Source organism: Xenopus tropicalis, chromosome 5 (genome assembly GCF_000004195.4).
Source record: "Xenopus tropicalis strain Nigerian chromosome 5, UCB_Xtro_10.0, whole genome shotgun sequence".
NCBI classification, from domain to species: Eukaryota; Metazoa; Chordata; class Amphibia; order Anura; family Pipidae; genus Xenopus; species Xenopus tropicalis.
In genome coordinates, this window is record NC_030681.2 from 162,694,749 (window position 1) to 162,710,219 (window position 15,471).

Here is a 15,471-nt window from a genome sequence, read left to right on the forward strand (position 1 = left end):
GGACAAGAGGAGAAGTTGCCCCAGGCCGGGGCAGGTAGAGAGAGGCATGGCAGCAATGTGCTGTGAGGGAATGTGGCCCCACGTGTTTGTGTATCACTGAGGGGAATTTACAGAAATCCTTCCAGTAAGAGGCACCTTCCTATTATATAATAGATACCCCACCCGCCCCCTGTGGGCACAGCCTGGCACTGCTGCCTGGATGGAGAGTGGGAGGGGAGTATGGGGGGTTATGTAATGCAGTAACCCATAGCAACCAATCAGCAGGCAGCATACTACTAGTTACGAGTGACCTATTTTAAAGCAAACATCTTATTGGTTGCTATGGGTTACTGCCCCTGGGCAAACATATATTACATATGAGGGTTAGTAACAGCAGCCCCCCATAAAGGTGATGTTTGTGGGTCACAAGAAGAACATTCACCCCATTTTTACATTTTCCCAGGAACATTTATTGTCGCCCACAGTGTCCCGATGCCCAAGCCCCGCCCCCTCCCATGAAGCCACACCCCTCTCACTCACAGATGGAAAGCTGAAAGCATGTAACTTTTTATATGAACTTCCCCCATCCCCCCGCTCCTTGATCTGATTGCAAGCTCTTTGGGTTCTGACACAGTCACAGTACAGGAAGTAATATATGGCGCCGACCAATGGAAAAGTATCAGTGGAACAAGGGGGGTTAAAGAGAAAGCGCGGGATTTGTGCAAATAGCCCCCCGACACCCCCAGTCCTCAGGCCAAACGCTCCATCTGTTCTGTGAATGAAGCCAGTGGGTCCTTCATCGACTGCGCCCCTCACTCCCTGAGCCTTCCTCTGCCCCCCTCTTCCTCCCGGGCACATTCAGAGAGGACTCAATGGCGGCGCGAATGGACGCTGAGGAGTCAACCCGGGACCTGGCCTCTTGTACCGCGCAGTTCCGCAGCAAACTCACTATGGCCACCGGAAGCACCTACAGAAGTAAAAGGAGACCTCCAGTGTTTGTATCTATAGGTAGGTAGGTATGTATAAGTAGGTATGTATGTATCTGTGGGTAGGTATGTATAGGTAGGTATGTATGTATCTGTGGGTAGGTAGGTATGTATCTATAGGTAGGTAGGTATGTATAAGTAGGTATGTATGTATCTGTGGGTAGGTATGTATAGGTAGGTATGTATGTATCTGTGGGTATGTATGTATCTATAGGTAGGTAGGTATGTATAAGTAGGTATGTATGTATCTGTGGGTAGGTATGTATAGGTAGGTATGTATGTATCTGTGGGTAGGTAGGTATGTATCTATAGGTAGGTAGGTATGTATAAGTAGGTATGTATGTATCTGTGGGTAGGTATGTATAGGTAGGTATGTATGTATCTGTGGGTAGGTAGGTATGTATCTATAGGTAGGTAGGTATGTATAAGTAGGTATGTATGTATCTGTGGGTAGGTATGTATAGGTAGGTATGTATGTATCTGTGGGTATGTATGTATCTATAGGTAGGTAGGTATGTATAAGTAGGTATGTATGTATCTGTGGGTAGGTATCTATAGGTAGGTATGTATGTATCTGTGCGTAGGTAGGTATCTATAGGTAGGTATGTATGTATCTGTGCGTAGGTAGGTATCTATAGGTAGGTATCTGTGGGTAGGTAGTTATGTATAGGTAGGTATGTATCTGTGGGTAGGTAGGTATGTATAGGTATGTATGTAGGTATGTATCTGTGCATAGGTAGGTATCTATAGGTAGGTAGGTATGTATCTGTGGGTAGGTATCTATAGGTAGGTATGTATGTATCTGTGAGTAGGTAGGTATCTGTGGGTAGGTATGTATGTGTGGGTAGGTATGTATGTGTGGGTAGGTAGGTATGTATAGGTAGGTATGTATGTATCTGTGGGTAGGTATGTATGTATGTGTGGGTAGGTAGGAATGTATAGGTAGGTATCTGTGGGTAGGTAGGTATGTATCTATAGGTAGGTAGGTAGGTATAGGTAGGTATGTATGTATCTGTGGATAGGTATGTATGTATCTGTGGGTAGGTAGGTATGTATCTATAGGTAGGTAGGTAAGTAAGTGTGTATCTGTGGGTAGGTACTGTATGTATAGGTAGGTAGGTATGTATCTTTGAGTAGGTATGAATGTTTGTATCTATAGGTAGGCATGTATGTATCTGTGGGTAGGTATATATAGGTAGGTATGTCTCTGTGGGTATGTAGGTATGTATAGGTAGGTATGTATCTGTGGGTAGGTAGGTATGTATAGGTATATATGTATCTGTTTGTAGGTAGGTATGTATAGGAAGGTATGTATGTATCTGTGGGTAGGTAGTTATATATAGGTAGGTATGTCTCTGTGGGTAGGTATGTATAGGTAGGTATGTATCTGTGGGTAGGTATATATAGGTGGCCACCGGAAGCACCTACAGAAGTAAAAGGAGACCTCCAGTGTTTGTATCTATAGGTAGGTAGGTATGTATAAGTAGGTATGTATGTATCTGTGGGTAGGTATGTATAGGTAGGTATGTATGTATCTGTGGGTAGGTAGGTATGTATCTATAGGTAGGTAGGTATGTATAAGTAGGTATGTATGTATCTGTGGGTAGGTATGTATAGGTAGGTATGTATGTATCTGTGGGTATGTATGTATCTATAGGTAGGTAGGTATGTATAAGTAGGTATGTATGTATCTGTGGGTAGGTATGTATAGGTAGGTATGTATGTATCTGTGGGTAGGTAGGTATGTATCTATAGGTAGGTAGGTATGTATAAGTAGGTATGTATGTATCTGTGGGTAGGTATGTATAGGTAGGTATGTATGTATCTGTGGGTAGGTAGGTATGTATCTATAGGTAGGTAGGTATGTATAAGTAGGTATGTATGTATCTGTGGGTAGGTATGTATAGGTAGGTATGTATGTATCTGTGGGTATGTATGTATCTATAGGTAGGTAGGTATGTATAAGTAGGTATGTATGTATCTGTGGGTAGGTATCTATAGGTAGGTATGTATGTATCTGTGCGTAGGTAGGTATCTATAGGTAGGTATGTATGTATCTGTGCGTAGGTAGGTATCTATAGGTAGGTATCTGTGGGTAGGTAGTTATGTATAGGTAGGTATGTATCTGTGGGTAGGTAGGTATGTATAGGTATGTATGTAGGTATGTATCTGTGCATAGGTAGGTATCTATAGGTAGGTAGGTATGTATCTGTGGGTAGGTATCTATAGGTAGGTATGTATGTATCTGTGAGTAGGTAGGTATCTGTGGGTAGGTATGTATGTGTGGGTAGGTATGTATGTGTGGGTAGGTAGGTATGTATAGGTAGGTATGTATGTATCTGTGGGTAGGTATGTATGTATGTGTGGGTAGGTAGGAATGTATAGGTAGGTATCTGTGGGTAGGTAGGTATGTATCTATAGGTAGGTAGGTAGGTATAGGTAGGTATGTATGTATCTGTGGATAGGTATGTATGTATCTGTGGGTAGGTAGGTATGTATCTATAGGTAGGTAGGTAAGTAAGTGTGTATCTGTGGGTAGGTACTGTATGTATAGGTAGGTAGGTATGTATCTTTGAGTAGGTATGAATGTTTGTATCTATAGGTAGGCATGTATGTATCTGTGGGTAGGTATATATAGGTAGGTATGTCTCTGTGGGTATGTAGGTATGTATAGGTAGGTATGTATCTGTGGGTAGGTAGGTATGTATAGGTATATATGTATCTGTTTGTAGGTAGGTATGTATAGGAAGGTATGTATGTATCTGTGGGTAGGTAGTTATATATAGGTAGGTATGTCTCTGTGGGTAGGTATGTATAGGTAGGTATGTATCTGTGGGTAGGTATATATAGGTGGGTATGTATGTATCTGAGGGTAGGTATGTATGTATCTATAGGTAGGTATGTATAGGTAGGTATGTATGTATAGGTAGGTATGTATCTGTGGGTAGGTATGTATAGGTATATATGTATCTGTTTGTAGGTAGGTATAGGTAGGTAGGTATGTCTCTGTGGGTAGGTAGGTATATATAGGTAGGTATGTCCCTGTGGGTAGGTATGTATAGGTAAGTATGTATGTATCTGAGGGTAGGTAGGGATATATAGGTAGGTATGTCTCTGTGGGTAGGTATGTATAGGCATGTATGTATCTGAGGGTAGGTAGGTAGGTATGTATCTATAGGTAGGTATGTATGTATGTATGTATGTGTGTATATTTTTATTTATATAGCTTATGTACGCAGTGCTGTACAACAATATATTAATAAACAAACAAAATCATTGACCCAACCCACAGGAGTACTGAAGGATCCCTGACCCAACCCACAGGAGTACTGAAGGATCCCTGACCCAACCCACAGGAGTACTGAAGGATCCCTGACCCAACCCACAGGAGTACTGAAGGATCCCTGACCCAACCCACAGGAGTACTGAAGGATCCCTGACCCAACCCACAGGAGTACTGAAGGATCCCTGACCCAACCAACAGGAGTACTGAAGGATCCCTGACCCAACCCACAGGAGTACTGAAGGATCCCTGACCCAACCCACAGGAGTACTGAAGGATCCCTGACCCAACCCACAGGAGTACTGAAGGATCCCTGACCCAACCCACAGGAGTACTGAAGGATCCCTGACCCAACCCACAGGAGTACTGAAGGATCCCTGACCCAACCAACAGGAGTACTGAAGGATCCCTGACCCAACCCACAGGAGTACTGAAGGATCCCTGACCCAACCCACAGGAGTACTGAAGGATCCCTGACCCAACCCACAGGAGTACTGAAGGATCCCTGACCCAACCAACAGGAGTACTGAAGGATCCCTGACCCAACCCACAGGAGTACTGAAGGATCCCTGACCCAACCCACAGGAGTACTGAAGGATCCCTGACCCAACCCACAGGAGTACTGAAGGATCCCTGACCCAACCCACAGGAGTACTGAAGGATCCCTGACCCAACCCACAGGAGTACTGAAGGATCCCTGACCCAACCCACAGGAGTACTGAAGGATCCCTGACCCAACCCAAAGGAGTACTGAAGGATCCCTGACCCAACCAACAGGAGTACTGAAGGATCCCTGACCCAACCAACAGAAGTACTGAAGGATCCCTGACCCAACCAACAGGAGTACTGAAGGATCCCTGACCCAACAAGCAGAAGTTCTGAAGGATTCCTGACCCAACCCACAGGAGTACTGAAGGATCCCTGACCCAACCCACAGGAGTACTGAAGGATCCCTGACCCAACCCACAGGAGTACTGAAGGATCCCTGACCCAACCCACAGAAGTACTGAAGGATTCCTGACCCAACCCAAAGGAGTACTGAAGGATCCCTGACCCAACCAACAGGAGTACTGAAGGATCCCTGACCCAACCAACAGGAGTACTGAAGGATCCCTGACCCAACCAACAGGAGTACTGAAGGATCCCTGACCCAACCAACAGGAGTACTGAAGGATCCCTGACCCAACAAGCAGAAGTTCTGAAGGATTCCTGACCCAACAAGCAGAAGTACTGAAGGATTCCTGACCCAACAAGCAGAAGTTCTGAAGGATTCCTGACCCAACCAACAGGAGTACTGAAGGATCCCTGACCCAACCAACAGGAGTACTGAAGGTCCCTGACCCAACAAGCAGAAGTTCTGAAGGATTCCTGACCCAACAAGCAGAAGTACTGAAGGATTCCTGACCAAACAAGCAGAAGTACTGAAGGATCCCTGACCCAACCAACAGGAGTAGTGAAGGATTCCTGACCCAACCAACAGGAGTACTGAAGGATCACTGACCCAACAGGAGTACTGAAGGTCCCTGACCCAACCAACAGGAGTACTGAAGGTCCCTGACCCAACCAACAGGAGTACTGAAGGTCCCTGACCCAACCAACAGGAGTACTGAAGGTCCCTGACCCAACCAACAGGAGTACTGAAGATCCCTGACCCAACCAACAGGAGTACTGAAGGTCCCTGACCCAACCAACAGGAGTACTGAAGGTCCATGGCCCAACCAACAGGAGTACTGAAGGTCCCTGACCCAACCAACAGGAGTACTGAAGGATACCTGACCCAACATACAGGAGTACTGAAGGTCCCTGACCCAACCAACAGGAGTACTGAAGGTCCATGGCCCAACCAACAGGAGTACTGAAGGATCCCTGACCCAACCAACAGGAGTACTGAAGGATTCCTTACCCAACCAACAGGAGTACTGAAGGTCCCTGACCCAACCAACAGGAGTACTGAAGGTCCATGGCCCAACCAACAGGAGTACTGAAGGTCCCTGACCCAACCAACAGGAGTACTGAAGATCCCTGACCCAACCAACAGGAGTACTGAAGGTCCCTGACCCAACCAACAGGAGTACTGAAGGTCCCCAACCAACAGGAGTACTGAAGGATTCCTGACCCAACCAACAGGAGTACTGAAGGTCCCTGACCCAACCAACAGGAGTACTGAAGGTCCCTGACCCAACCCACAGGAGTACTGAAGGTCCCTGACCCAACCAACAGGAGTACTGAAGGATTCCTTACCCAACCAACAGGAGTACTGAAGGTCCCTGACCCAACCAACAGGAGTACTGAAGGTCCATGGCCCAACCAACAGGAGTACTGAAGGTCCCTGACCCAACCAACAGGAGTACTGAAGATCCCTGACCCAACCAACAGGAGTACTGAAGGTCCCTGACCCAACCAACAGGAGTACTGAAGGTCCCCAACCAACAGGAGTACTGAAGGATTCCTGACCCAACCAACAGGAGTACTGAAGGTCCCTGACCCAACCAACAAGAGTACTGAAGGTCCATGGCCCAACCAACAGGAGTACTGAAGGTCCCTGACCCAACCAACAGGAGTACTGAAGGTCCATGGCCCAACCAACAGGAGTACTGAAGGTCCCTGACCCAACCAACAGGAGTACTGAAGATCCCTGACCCAACCAACAGGAGTACTGAAGGTCCCTGACCCAACCAACAGGAGTACTGAAGGTCCCTGACCCAACCAACAGGAGTACTGAAGGTCCCTGACCCAACCAACAGGAGTACTGAAGGTCCCTGACCCAACCAACAGGAGTACTGAAGGTACATGACCAAACCAAAAAAAGTAGTAAAGGGTCACTGAACCAACCAATAAGAGTAGCTACCTAGGGAATCACTGACCCAACCGACAGCAGAACTGTGGGACCTCGAATGTTATGGGGGGGGCACTGCCAGGCAGGGGGGGTGCACACATGCCCTGGCGCTATTTGGACTATGGCACTGTGTACGGACTATGGCACTCCCCCCGGCATCCCATAATTATGGTACTCTATTTGGGCTTCATTGGCTTCCCCTAGTGTGACTCCACCCACCTGCCCGCCCACATTATCTACTGTAACTGTCACCTTGTCCTGCGAGGCGGCTGCTCCCACATGTCCGGCAATGGTTCTGTTCCTAATCTGCTCCGAGAGGGTCTGTTCCCCGTAAATGGACTGGAGCAGAACCTCTGTGCAGCGCTGCTGGGACTGCCCCGTTACCCTCTGTGGGGGGTACAAATGTAGTAGGTCAGTTGGGCACATAATGACTTCCAGTACTGTATTGTTACTATCAGAACCACTGGTACTACAGTACTACAGCCTGCTGGCACTACTGGCACTACCCCTGCTGGCACTACCCCTGCTACTACTGGCACTACCCCTGCTGGCACTACCCCTGCTACTACTGGCACTACCCCTGCTACTACTGGCACTACCCCTGCTACTACTGGCACTACCCCTGCTGCTACTGGCACTACCCCTGCTGCTACTGGCACTACCCCTGCTACTACTGGCACTACCCCTGCTGCTACTGGCACTACCCCTGCTGCTACTGGCACTACCCCTGCTGCTAATATCACCCCTGCTACTACTGGCACTACCCCTGCTGCTACTGGCACTACCCCTGCTGCTAATATCACCCCTGCTACTACTGGCACTACCCCTGCTAATACTACCCCTGTTGGTACTACTCCTGCTACTAATACTACCCCGGCTGTGAATATTACCCCTGCTGCTAATACTACCCTTTCCAGCACTACCCCTGCTGCTAATACCACCTCTGCTGCTAATACTACCCCTGCTGCTAATACTACCCCTGCTGCTAATACTACCCCTGCTGCTAATACTACCCCTGCTGCTAATACCACCCCTGCTGCTAATACCACCCCTGCTGCTAATACTACCCCTGCTGCTAATACCACCCCTGCTGCTAATACCACCCCTGCTGCTAATACTACCCCTGCTGGCACTACTCCTGCTGTTGCACAGAATTATTACCAACAGGAAGTTGGGCCCCTACATGCCAAACAAAGCCGGGTGAGAGCAGAAAGAAGGGGGCATCACCTGCAGAACCGACGCCGCCCGGTGGAACAGTTTGGAATTAGTGATTTTAAAGTCCACCATAAAGTTCCTAAAGATCTTTCCCCTCAGGGCGTAGGCGCCGCTCGTAACCGTGTCCAGAATCCACTTGGTGCTCAGTTCCCTCTGGAATTTCTGCAGGTAAATCAGATACATGTGAGTGGGGCAGTTGGGCAGTTTGTGGTGAGCCATTCATATCTTGGCACATAGGGAGAGAAGGAAGGTAGATGGGCAGGGAGAGAGGGAGGGCACATAGGGTGAGAAGGAAGGTAGGTGGGCAGGGAGAGCACATAGGGAGAGAAGGAAGGTAGGTGGGCAGGGAGAGAGGGAGGGCAGATAGGGGGAGAAGGAAGGTAGGTGGGCAGGGAGAGAGGGAGGGCACATAGGGAGAGAAGGAAGGTAGGTGGGCAGGGAGAGAGGGAGGGCAGATAGGCAGAGAAGGAAGGTAGGTGGGCTGGGAGAGAGGGAGGGCAGATAGGCAAAGAAGGAAGGTAGGTGGGCAGGGAGAGAGGGAGGGCAGATAGGGGGAGAAGGAAGATAGATGGGCAGGGAGAGAGGGAGGGCAGATAGGGGGAGAAGGAAGGTAGGTGGGCAGGGAGAGAGGGAGGGCAGATAGGGGGAGAAGGAAGGTAGGTGGGCAGGGAGAGAGGGAGGGCACATAGGGAGAGAAGGAAGGTAGGTGGGCAGGGAGAGAGGGAGGGTAGATAGGGGGAGAAGGAAGGTAGGTGGGCAGGGAGAGAGGGAGGGCACATAGGGAGAGAAGGAAGGTAGGTGGGCAGGGAGAGAGGGAGGGCAGATAGGCAGAGAAGGAAGGTAGGTGGGCTGGGAGAGAGGGAGGGCAGATAGGCAAAGAAGGAAGGTAGGTGGGCAGGGAGAGAGGGAGGGCAGATAGGGGGAGAAGGAAGATAGATGGGCAGGGAGAGAGGGAGGGCACATAGCAAGAGAAGGAAGGTAGGTGGAGGGGCAACATGCAAGGCCTTTGTGGTTAATGTTTCATTCACGGGGCATTAATTGCAGGTTATGTATGTAAATTACGTGAGAGAGACATTAATGCAGCCCCCCGTTACTCTCTCCCAGGGGACCCCACGTACCTGGATAAAAGTGCCCTCATACTCCAGGAACAGGATGGGCCACGTCATCCCAATGATACTTGGAATTGTCTTCTTGAGGGAATTCTGTGAGGGAAAACAAGTCATTACAATGGGGATAGCGCAGGGCAAACTGCGGGCACGTGGGGAAACAGAGACACTAGAAGGTCGGGCACAAAACCCATGTGCCTAAAAGATGGGTATGTGCTAAACGAGTAGTACTCATCCGCCCTTCGCCAAAATCTTGTGTGCGTTTCATTGTTAGAACCCCCCGTCTGAATGCTTAGTATCATATTGTAGGTAAAGGTATGTGTTACAGAGGGTTGTATCCAGAAGAATGAGATACAATGCTTGGGCTCAGAAACACAGAAGAACCCATTCTGGGCTCAGAAACACAGAAGAACCCATTCTGGGCTCAGAAACACAGAAGAACCCATTCTGGGCTCAGAAACACAGAAGAACCCATTCTGGACTCAGAAACACAGAAAAACCCATTCCGGGCTCAGAAACAAAAGAGAACCCATTCTGGGCTCAGAAACACAGAAGAAACCATCCTGGGCTCAGAAACACAGAAGAACCCTTAAGAAACATAGAAGAACCCATTCTGGGCTCAGAAACACAGAAGAACCCATTCTGGGCTCAGAAACTCAGAAGAACCCATTCTGGGCTCAGAAACACAGAAGACCCCATTCTGGACTCAGAAACACAGAAGAACCAATTCTGGACTCAGAAACACAGAAGAACCCATTCTGGACTCAGAAACACAAAAGAACCCATTCTGGGCTCAGAAACACAGAAAAACCCATTCTGGGCTCAGAAACAAAAAAAGAACCCATTCTGGGCTCAGAAACACAGAAGAACCCATTCTGGGCTCAGAAACACAGAAGAACCCATTCTGGGCTCAGAAACACAGAAGAACCCATTCTGGGCTCAGAAACACAGAAAACCCCATTCTGGGCTCAGAATCAAAGAAAAACCCTTAAGAAACATAGAAGAACCCATTCTGGACTCAGAAACACAGAAGAACCCATTCTGGGCTCAGAAACACAGAAGAACCCATTCTGGGCTCAGAAACACAGAAGAACCTATTCTGGGCTCAGAAACTCAGAAGAACCCATTCTGGGCTCAGAAACACAGAAGAACCCATTCTGGGCTCAGAATCACAGAAGAACCCTTAAGAAACATAGAAGAACCCATTCTGGACTCAGAAACACAGAAGAACCCATTCTGGACTCAGAAACACAGAAGAACCCATTCTGGGCTCAGAAACACAGAAGAACCCATTCTGGGCTCAGAAACACAGAAGAACCTATTCTGGGCTCAGAAACTCAGAAGAACCATTCTGGGCTCAGAAACACAGAAGAACCCATTCTGGGCTCAGAATCACATAAGAACCCTTAAGAAACATAGAAGAACCCATTCTGGACTCAGAAACACAGAAGAACCCATTCTGGGCTCAGAAACACAGAAGAACCCATTCTGGGCTCAGAAACACAGAAGAACCTATTCTGGGCTCAGAAACTCAGAAGAACCCATTCTGGGCTCAGAAACACAGAAGAACCCATTCTGGGCTCAGAATCACAGAAGAACCCTTAAGAAACATAGAAGAACCCATTCTGGACTCAGAAACACAGAAGAACCCATTCTGGACTCAGAAACACAGAAAACCCCATTCTGGGCTCAGAAACACAGAAGAACCCATTCTGGACTCAAAAACACAGAAGAACCCATTCTGGGCTCAGAAACTTAGAAGAACCCATTCTGGGCTCAGAAACACAGAAGAACCCATCCTGGGCTCAGAAACACAGAAGAACCCTTAAGAAACATAGAAGAACCCATTCTGGGCTCAGAAACACAGAAGAACCCATTCTGGGCTCAGAAACTCAGAAGAACCCATTCTGGGCTCAGAAACACAGAAGACCCCATTCTGGACTCAGAAACACAGAAGAACCCATTCTGGACTCAGAAACGCAAAAGAACCCATTCTGGGCTCAGAAACACAGAAAAACCCATTCTGGGCTCAGAAACAAAAAAAGAAACCATTCTGGGCTCAGAAACACAGAAGAACCCATTCTGGGCTCAGAAACACAGAAGAACCCATTCTGGGCTCAGAAACACAGAAGAACCCATTCTGGGCTCAGAAACACAGAAAACCCCATTCTGGGCTCAGAATCACAGAAGAACCCTTAAGAAACATAGAAGAACCCATTCTGGACTCAGAAACACAGAAGAACCCATTCTGGGCTCAGAAACACAGAAGAACCCATTCTGGGCTCAGAAACACAGAAGAACCTATTCTGGGGCTCAGAAACTCAGAAAGAACCCATTCTGGGCTCAGAAACACAGAAGAACCCATTCTGGGCTCAGAATCACAGAAGAACCCTTAAGAAACATAGAAGAATCCATTCTGGACTCAGAAACACAGAAGAACCCATTCTGGACTCAGAAACACAGAAAACCCCATTCTGGGCTCAGAATCACAGAAGAACCCTTAAGAAACATAGAAGAACCCATTCTGGGCTCAGAAACACAGAAGAACCCATTCTGGGCTCAGAAACACAGAAGAACCCTTAAGAAAAATTGAAGAACCCATTCTGGGTTCAGAAACACAGAAGAACCCATTCTGGGCTCAGAATCACAGAAGAACCTTTAAGAAACATAGAAGAACCCATTCTGGGCTCAGAAACACCGAAGAACCTATTCTGGGCTCAGAAACACAGAAGAACCCATTCTGGGCTCAGAAACTTAGAAGAACCCATTCTGGGCTCAGAAACACAGAAGAACCCATTCTGGGCTCAGAAACACAGAAGAACCCATTCTGGACTCAAAAACACAGAAGAACCCATTCTGGGCTCAGAAACACAGAAGAACCCATTCTGGGCTCAGACACACAGAAGAACCCATTCTGGGCTCAGACACACAGAAGAACCCATTCTGGGCTCAGAAACACAGAAGAACCCATTCTGGGCTCAGAAACACAGAAGAACTCATTCTGGAATCAGAAGAACCCTTAAGAAACATAGAAGAACCCATTCTGGGCTCAGAAACTCAGAAGAACCCATGCTGGGCTCAGAAACACAGAGGAACCCATTCTGGGCTCAGAAACACAGAAAAACCCATTCTGGGCTCAGAAACAAAAAAAGAACCCATTCTGGGCTCAGAAACACAGAAGAACCCATTCTGGGCTCAGAAACACAGAAGAACCCATTCTGGGCTCAGAAACACAGAAGAACCCATTCTGGGCTCAGAAACACAGAAAACCCCATTCTGGGCTCAGAATCAAAGAAAAACCCTTAAGAAACATAGAAGAACCCATTCTGGACTCAGAAACACAGAAGAACCCATTCTGGGCTCAGAAACACAGAAGAACCCATTCTGGGCTCAGAAACACAGAAGAACCTATTCTGGGCTCAGAAACTCAGAAGAACCCATTCTGGGCTCAGAAACACAGAAGAACCCATTCTGGGCTCAGAATCACAGAAGAACCCTTAAGAAACATAGAAGAACCCATTCTGGACTCAGAAACACAGAAGAACCCATTCTGGACTCAGAAACACAGAAGAACCCATTCTGGGCTCAGAAACACAGAAGAACCCATTCTGGGCTCAGAAACACAGAAGAACCTATTCTGGGCTCAGAAACTCAGAAGAACCCATTCTGGGCTCAGAAACACAGAAGAACCCATTCTGGGCTCAGAATCACATAAGAACCCTTAAGAAACATAGAAGAACCCATTCTGGACTCAGAAACACAGAAGAACCCATTCTGGGCTCAGAAACACAGAAGAACCCATTCTGGGCTCAGAAACACAGAAGAACCTATTCTGGGCTCAGAAACTCAGAAGAACCCATTCTGGGCTCAGAAACACAGAAGAACCCATTCTGGGCTCAGAATCACAGAAGAACCCTTAAGAAACATAGAAGAAACCCATTCTGGACTCAGAAACACAGAAGAACCCATTCTGGACTCAGAAACACAGAAAACCCCATTCTGGGCTCAGAAACACAGAAGAACCCATTCTGGACTCAAAAACACAGAAGAACCCATTCTGGGCTCAGAAACTTAGAAGAACCCATTCTGGGCTCAGAAACACAGAAGAACCCATCCTGGGCTCAGAAACACAGAAGAACCCTTAAGAAACATAGAAGAACCCATTCTGGGCTCAGAAACACAGAAGAACCCATTCTGGGCTCAGAAACTCAGAAGAACCCATTCTGGGCTCAGAAACACAGAAGACCCCATTCTGGACTCAGAAACACAGAAGAACCCATTCTGGACTCAGAAAACGCAAAAGAACCCATTCTGGGCTCAGAAACACAGAAAAACCCATTCTGGGCTCAGAAACAAAAAAGAAACCATTCTGGGCTCAGAAACACAGAAGAACCCATTCTGGGCTCAGAAACACAGAAGAACCCATTCTGGGCCTCAGAAAACACAGAAGAACCCATTCTGGGCTCAGAAACACAGAAAACCCCATTCTGGGCTCAGAATCACAGAAGAACCCTTAAGAAACATAGAAGAACCCATTCTGGACTCAGAAACACAGAAGAACCCATTCTGGGCTCAGAAACACAGAAGAACCCATTCTGGGCTCAGAAACACAGAAGAACCTATTCTGGGCTCAGAAACTCAGAAGAACCCATTCTGGGCTCAGAAACACAGAAGAACCCATTCTGGGCTCAGAATCACAGAAGAACCCTTAAGAAACATAGAAGAATCCATTCTGGACTCAGAAACACAGAAGAACCCATTCTGGACTCAGAAACACAGAAAACCCCATTCTGGGCTCAGAATCACAGAAGAACCCTTAAGAAACATAGAAGAACCCATTCTGGGCTCAGAAACACAGAAGAACCCATTCTGGGCTCAGAAACACAGAAGAACCCTTAAGAAACATTGAAGAACCCATTCTGGGTTCAGAAACACAGAAGAACCCATTCTGGGCTCAGAATCACAGAAGAACCTTTAAGAAACATAGAAGAACCCATTCTGGGCTCAGAAACACCGAAGAACCTATTCTGGGCTCAGAAACACAGAAGAACCCATTCTGGGCTCAGAAACTTAGAAGAACCCATTCTGGGCTCAGAAACACAGAAGAACCCATTCTGGGCTCAGAAACACAGAAGAACCCATTCTGGACTCAAAAACACAGAAGAACCCATTCTGGGCTCAGAAACACAGAAGAACCCATTCTGGGCTCAGACACACAGAAGAACCCATTCTGGGCTCAGACACACAGAAGAACCCATTCTGGGCTCAGAAACACAGAAGAACCCATTCTAGGCTCAGAAACACAGAAGAACTCATTCTGGAATCAGAAGAACCCTTAAGAAACATAGAAGAACCCATTCTGGGCTCAGAAACTCAGAAGAACCCATGCTGGGCTCAGAAACACAGAGGAACCCATTCTGGGCTCAGAAACACAGAAGAACCCATTCTGGGCTCAGAATCACAGAAGAACCCTTAAGAAACATAGAAGAACCCATTCTGGGCTCAGAAACACAGAAGAACCCATTCTGGGCTCAGAATCACAGAAGAACCCTTAAGAAACATAGAAGAACCAATTCTGGGCTCAGAAACACAGAAGAACCCATTCTGGGCTCAGAATCACATAAGAACCCTTAAGAAACATAGAAGAACCCATTCTGGGCTTAGAAACACAGAAGAACCTATTCTGGGCTCAGAAACACAGAAGAACCCATTCTGGGCTCAGAAACACAGAAGAACCCTTAAGAAACATAGAAGAATCCATTCTGGGCTTAGAAACACAGAAGAACCCATTCTGGGCTCAGAAACACAGAAGAACCCATTCTGGACTCAGAAACACAGAAGAACCCTTAAGAAACATAGAAGAACCCATTCTGGGCTCAGAAACACAGAAGAACCCATTCTGGGCTCAGAAACACAGAAAAACCCATTCTGGGCTCCGAAACACAGAAGAACCTATTCTGGGCTCAGAAACACAGAAGAACCTATTCTGGGCTCAGAAATACAGAAGAACCCATTCTGGGCTCAGAAACACAGAAGAACCCATTCTGGACTCAGAAATACAGAAGA

General features: G+C 47.3%; 1 protein-coding gene across 2 annotated transcripts in view; it reads right to left on the reverse strand.

Annotated features, from left to right (window-relative positions):
* Positions 1–533: 533 nt before the first annotated feature.
* Positions 534–15,471, reverse strand: part of gckr (glucokinase regulator) — a 61,018-nt gene continuing 46,080 nt past the window's right edge. For both annotated transcript variants that reach the window (XM_031901949.1, XM_031901948.1), the window contains 4 exons: positions 9,418–9,501; positions 8,312–8,461; positions 7,337–7,471; positions 534–946 (listed from right to left, as the gene is read on the reverse strand). In XM_031901949.1, coding sequence (XP_031757809.1) covers positions 776–946; positions 7,337–7,471; positions 8,312–8,461; positions 9,418–9,501 — 540 coding nt within the window. In that variant the 3' untranslated portion in view covers positions 534–775. The remainder of the gene's footprint in view (positions 947–7,336; positions 7,472–8,311; positions 8,462–9,417; positions 9,502–15,471) is intronic.